Below are 7,160 nucleotides of genomic sequence, written 5' to 3'. Positions count from 1 at the left end.
TAACAAATTCTATATGGAGGGGAACGAGTCATATTCGCAATTTACGTTGTTTTTGTTGCCAAAAAAGAAATCAGAAAATTTCTAGTGAAAAAAACAGATGGCGATGTAGGCGCGTTATATATTCATATTATTGTTTTTATTTAAATAAAGAAATCCGTGTCGTTTGCTTATTTTATTATATTGTAATTCTTCAAGTTGAAATTATATATATAAATTTAATAGTACTTTACTGGCATACTTTGTAATTGGTGGGAAAGAATAACTACTGAGTTTTTTGCCATCTCGGTGTAATCTATCTTTCGATCCGCTAGTAGTTTTACATTCTAGAAAAAAAATTATGATTCAAAAGTGCATTTATAAACCCGTTTAAATAAAGAATACTTTAAATAATTTTCTCATATTTATTTATTTAATTATACAAAAATATTTTTATCAAACTTATATGTAAAAATCGAAAAAGCAATGCCCGAAGTTAATTAAGGAATTACTAATATTCCTATTTACCCCTCGTTTTACGCTTACTCAAGCCTGAGGGCTTAGGGTCAGTCCTGCAACTGTTACTTGGCTAGGCGGTCCGTAGCCCATTGCGCTATTGACACTACGCCAGGATCTCCCGATCGTCATGCTTTTTTTCTACAATTCTTATAATCAATCATATTTCACCCAATTTACTTATTTTTTTAAGCAACAGTTTACAGCAACAATTTACTTATTTTTTTTTTTTTTTTTTTTTTTTTTTTTTTTTTTTTTTTTTTTTTTTTTTTTTTTTTTTTTTTTTTTTTTTTTTTTCTTTTTTTTTTTCGCGGGTAGGAGTGAAACTGACAACACAGCTGTTTTTGACACTCGTATTTATTTTTAAAAATTTAATTAATTTAATGCATAAATTACTTATGTGCATATAATCTTGCACCTTACTACCTACCAGCAAGTGTTTTCCTTTTGATTTACACTTTAATTCAATATAAAAGTCATTACCAACTAAAACCACCACATCACTCACAACAATGGACGCCATGAAGGACTCAATTTCTGCACTGTCAGACATGTTCAACGCCAGAATGTCTGAATTCCAAAGGGAGTTAAACAAAGGAAATTCACCAGCTTCCACTGCAACACTATCCTCAGATTTTTCAGCTTTTAAAACCTTTATCGTCACGGCACTGAACACACTTCAGCGTCAGGTTGAATTTCTTGGCAGAGAAATTGATCGGCTAGAGATGAGACGCAGAAGGAAGATGTTGTTACTCCATGGGCTGCCGGAAGACAAATCTGAGGACACTTCGGCTCGTGTTACCACTGTTGTAGCGGACCATCTCAACCTTGGAAATTTCTCTAGCAATAGCATCAAGGCATCTTATAGGTTGGGTCGCCCACTGGACAATAAGCCTAGACCTATAGTAATAAAATTCACTGATGCTGCTAGTCGAGATAAGGTCTGGTTCGCCAAATCCAAACTTAAGGGTACTGGATTTACACAGTCAGAATTCTTGACAAAAACCCGACACCGAGTGTTCTTAGAGGCAAGACAGCGTTTCGGCGTAAGCAATTGCTGGACACGGGATGGCTGCATCCACATTGTAACTCCGGATGGTGTGCACCACAGGGCTGAGTGCATACCCGATCTTGATTGCATCTCCAATTCGTCATCCTCTCAAAAATCTCCACCACCAGTGAAGACTGCAGCATCCAGAGTTGATCAAAAAGTGATTGCTCCTCGTACCAAACGAGTGGTAAAAAAATAAGTGATTACCATTTTATTTTAATCAGTTCTTATTTTAATTCTTATTAGTCGTTCCTCATGTATTCTTCATTTGTGATGGCACCTTATTAATTATTTGCCGATTACAACAATATTAATTAATTCCACAACGTACCCACATTTACTTTCTTATTATGTATGTTTTTGTTTTAATATAACTTTTTATTAGGTACATTATGCGAGAACATTGTTTATATCTTTGACAATGATAGCCTGACATGCAGAACGGGTTGCCAGTTGCTATACGTTCGGAAATAACTATTACTTAGTATAAATAATAGATAGTTATTTAATTAGATTGTCTCATATTTATTTATTTATTTAATTAGATATCTATCTAGATATTTAATTAGATATTAGATTTCTTACATTAGATTTTATTATAGTGCAATTAATAATTTTTCGGTTGCTTTTATGACGTAGTGATTTTACTTTTTACTTTATGATTAGTTATTATCATTTTTTTTTCTCGTTGTAAGATTTTTGTAAGATGTATTTGCTGTCATTGTCTTATTATAAATTGTTGGTTTTTTAGGGTATAAAGTGTAAAGCTTTCTTTTTTCATACGCTGGCGGGTGTATGGACGACATATAGATTAGACCTCATTTATATTAATCTTAGTTTATTTTCGTTTTAATTACTTTTATATTTATTTATTCATTTTTTATTTTTTACATACATATTATATACTTTTATTTATATATATATATATATTTATATTTATTATGACAAGCGACAATAACGACATCTATCATTCTTTTTCTTCTTCGACTGGTGTGATCAGTGATGATTTAAGTTTTCACAGTATTCCTTCCCTCTCCGAAACTCTTGATTCCCAATTCCATGATCTACCAAAAACCTTTAACATCATCCATATCAATGCGCAAAGTATCCCTGCTCATTATCCCGATATGTTATCTTCATTCCATAATAAAAACATTCACGCTATTTTAGTATCAGAATCTTGGCTGAAACCTTGTCTACCCTCAACTTCCTACTCTCTTCCTGGTTTCCATCTTATCCGCAATGATCGTATTGGCCGAACAGGGGGTGGTGTTGCAATTTACTTGCGACCCCATATCCCCTTTACCATTATTAACACTTCCGTCTCATGTGACGGTCATGGCCCCGAACATCTTTTCATTGAGATCATATTCTCTCACACAAAACTTTTATTAGGTGTTTATTATAGCCCATCACTAACTGTTGACTATTTTGGTTCCTTTGAAAATCTTCTGGAATTATATACTCCCCAATATAGTCATACAGTGTTGATGGGCGATTTTAATACTTGCCTGCTCAAGCAAGACAGCAGGTCTTCACGCCTTTGCTCTCTTGTAAACTCGGCCAATATGCATATCCTCCCCCTAAATGCTACGCATTCCTTTCCTAACTCAACTCCTTCCCTTCTTGACCTTATTCTTGTTTCCTCGCCCGAACACGTTGAGAAACATGGACAATGTTCTGCCGATGCTTTTTCATATCACGACTTAATTTTCCTTTCTTACAAAATTAGACCCCCAAAAGCAAAGTCAAGAATTCTTCTGCAGCGCAATTTTGGTGGCATGGATCTGAACCGCTTACGTGATGATGCGGCTAAGATTGACTGGTCAGTGGTGTTTAGCACGTCTGCGGTGGATGAAAAGGTAGCTATATTTAATTCGCTTTTGACACAGCTATTTGATAAACATGCTCCGATACGACCTGTGCGTGTTAAGCATTTGCCTGCTCCTTGGCTGACCGCTGATATCAAGTTGTTACAAGACCTAAAAAATAAAGCTCGAGCAAAGTACAAACGAGATCCGACTTCAAGTAACAGGGAGATTTATAAAAAAATTCGGAATCGCTGCAACAAGGCATGTAGAGATGCACAACGACGCCATATTCACAAATCTGTCACTGAGGAAGAAGATTCCGCTAAAGTGTGGAAATTCCTTAAGTCTTTGGGAGTTGGCAAGGTTAAACAGAACCTTAATCTAAGCACGTTCGACCTTAACGAACTCAATAAATATTTCATCTCATCATCTACTATCGATAATACTACAAAATCTAATACTCTTAGTTTTCTTTCAGCCATAAATACTCCTATGACATATTCCCCTTTTAATTTCTCTCAATTATCTGAATGTGATGTTAAGAAGAACTTACTTGCTGTCAATTCTAATGCAGTGGGCTGTGACTGCCTCAGTCGTAACATGATCGTTCCCATTTGTGATCTTATTATTCCTATTTTAACCCACATTTTTAATCATTCCTTCTCATCCGGTACTTTTCCCTCCTGTTGGAAAGACGCCCAAATTATTCCTCTCCCTAAGAAGTCTAATCCATTAGCCTTTACTGATCTTCGTCCTATTTCAATTCTTCCTTTCCTGTCCAAAGTACTGGAGCGTCTTGTCCATCAACAATTATCCTTGTTCCTTTCATCGAATAATCTCCTAAATCCATTCCAATCCGGCTTCCGCAAGGGTCACAGTACGACCACTGCTCTTGTTAAAATTTCAGATGACATTAGACTTGCAATGGATAATCAAAGGCTTACGGTGTTAACATTGCTTGACTTTAGCAATGCCTTTAACACAGTGGACATTGATATTCTCTTGGCCATCCTACGTTCTCTTAACATATCTCCATCAGTAATTGATTGGTTTCGTAGTTACTTGTACGGGCGCCGGCAGCGGTTGCGTGTCCAGGATTCATATTCAAACTGGTCTTACGTAACTGCTGGCGTCCCACAAGGTGGCGTGTTGTCTCCCCTCCTGTTTTCTATTTTTATCAATTCAATAAGTCAACATATCTCTTCTCCCTACCACTTGTATGCAGACGATCTCCAAATTTACTCCCACACAAAACTAACTGACTTACCAACGGCCATAACAAATTTAAACAATGACTTGCAAGGCATTTACAAATGGAGTATCTCCTTTGGTTTAAATATCAACCCATCAAAAAGTCAAGTCATAATAATTGGAAGTCCCAAAATGGTCTGTCGTATAGATTGGTCACTTGTTCCACCAGTTAGACTTAACAACACGAGTATTAATTTTAGCGATAAGGTAAAAAACCTTGGCGTCGTCTTTGACCGGTATCTCTCTTGGTCGCCGCAGGTAGGCGAGCTTAGTAGGAAAATATTTGCAGCCATGGGCTCTCTTCGCCGGCTGCAGTATTTTCTTCCATTGCCTACTAAAATTGCATTGGCACAAACTCTCCTATTACCCATTCTTGACTATGCTGATACTTGCTTTCTCGATCTTAAAGAGGAGCAATTAAATAAACTTGAGCGCCTTCAAAATCTTTGCATTCGGTTCATATTTGGTCTTCGCAAATATGACCACATCTCCGAACTTCGTAATAAGCTCAAGTGGCTTCCAATTCGCTTTCGCAGGAATACGCATATCCTTTCCTTACTTTACTGTGTACTTTTTCATCCTGACACACCTTTTTACCTTAAAGAGCGCTTTGAGTTCCTCTGTAATACCCACAAACGTTCCCTCCGATCCAACAATACCCTTACCTTAAAAACCCCCTCTCACTCATCTTCCTTCTATTCCAATTCCTTCACAGTAAAAGCAGTACGCCTTTGGAACTCCCTTCCTATTAGCATTAGAAAAGCGCAATCCCACACCTGTTTCAAAAAATACTTAAAAGAACATTACTTGTCGCTTAATACGTCATAACTTATTTTACACTTTTGTTAATATGTATGTATATGTATATGTATATGTATATGTATATGTATATGTATATGTATATGTATATGTATGTGTATATGTATATATGTGTATGTGTATGTATGTGCATGTGTATGTATGTATATATTTCATTTATATCTATTATTATATATTTTGTATATTTTTTCCATATTGATATATATTGATTTGCATGTAATATATTTTAGTCAATTAATTTATAACTTTTGTACGCCTCCAAACCGCTTCCATTTATTTTTTCAGTCCTATGCCCAAAGGTTGTCTGGAAGAAATTGCTACCGTAGCGATAAGACCGCCTTTGTACATCTACTCAACATCTTACCCATTTGCCTTGTTTTTTATTATTGGTGTACAATAAAGAGTATTTATTATTATTATTATTATTACTTTTAAATGTTAAAAAAGAGTAAATAATGAGTTTCTTGTCGGTTCTTCTCGGTAGAATTTTATTCCGAACCGGTGGTAGCTGCACTTAATTGTAAAATGACGATTCAAAAGTGCTTGTAAAAGCCTAATTGAATAAAGTTTATTTTGATTTGATTTGATAAAAATCCTAGTAAATCACTACGTCTATCAACATCATTTAACAAATATAGTTTTCAGTGTTTCTCGAACTTTCAGTAGTTTTTGAGTTAGTCGCGTACCGACAGACAGACGGACGTTCGCAAATGACAAAGACTGACGCCTTTCCTTGGCAACTAATCTGATATTAAAGAACAATGTCAATGGTACTAATGGCTCCAATAATGAAGGTTTTGTTTTGCTGACGGTTTGGACCACAGCCAACGCGGCTTCGTTGAATTCGCTGATATTCTGCCGCCCAGCGCATACTATGAGACCATACTCTGCACGTGCCGCTGCTATCGGGCTGCTGTTAGCTTTACTATAAAATCAAATATATCAGTATAAAGTTTTATTAAACTACATTTAGATACCATAACATTTAATATGAATAATACAATGACGAAAAATATTTTAAAGTAATTTAAATTTTTATTATTGACTTAATTATTGTTTGGTATTGTGATAAATTAATTTGTAATCATGTAATAAATAATAAAACTATAGTGAGATCAGTCTCCTTGATCTAGAGGTTATAAAGTGCAACAGATTTCGAGGCTCTGGTGTAGGACTTATAAAAGGTATTTAGTCAAGAAATTTTCAGTATAAGTCCGATGAGATTTGGAAGGTTACAGAATAGTTCCGTATCTTAGAAAGCACGTAAGCTTGCAAATTGAATTAGCCACCGTGACCGATATTGGTTATTCTGATTATTGACGGAAGACTGATTAGACGAGCCCTTATGTTATCGAGGCTTTATTGGCGGAGAATATAAAATAACTATGATACGATATAATAATGTAATTCCTTCGAAAAAGGCTTAGCTTTCTCTTAAATAAATTATTGCTGGAATTTTGATACTTTATTATGAAAAAATACAATACTTATCAATCTACAAGAAATTACTAATATTTCAAGTATCTCTCAAATTAAGCAAAGCTTGCGTGGAGACGACAGTTGCCCAAGGGATCGGGATGAAGCGATCGATCGACGTTATGTAGTTGAGTTATTGACGCTTTAATTTATAATATTGAAGACTCTAATTACTAATATTGAATACTTGATGTAACAAGGCACTTAAGCTGCTTTATGGCTAATTTAGAGTCTACAGTGCATAGTGAACGAGAGTAAGC

At 35.3% G+C, this 7,160-nt stretch overlaps 1 protein-coding gene across 1 annotated transcript; it reads left to right on the top strand.

Moving 5' to 3' along the window:
* The first annotated feature begins 967 nt into the window (after positions 1–967).
* Positions 968–1,881, top strand: LOC124534836. The gene has a single exon (XM_047110863.1). The coding sequence runs from the start codon at positions 1,005–1,007 to the stop codon at positions 1,740–1,742; it is 738 nt and encodes a 245-aa protein (XP_046966819.1). The 5' UTR covers positions 968–1,004; the 3' UTR covers positions 1,743–1,881.
* The last annotated feature ends 5,279 nt before the right edge of the window (positions 1,882–7,160 follow it).

The sequence above is a fragment of the Vanessa cardui genome, chromosome 13 (assembly GCF_905220365.1).
Source record: "Vanessa cardui chromosome 13, ilVanCard2.1, whole genome shotgun sequence".
Lineage (NCBI taxonomy): Eukaryota > Metazoa > Arthropoda > Insecta > Lepidoptera > Nymphalidae > Vanessa > Vanessa cardui.
The sequence above is the reverse complement of the archived record's forward strand: the minus strand, read 5'-3'. Positions and strand labels throughout refer to the sequence as shown.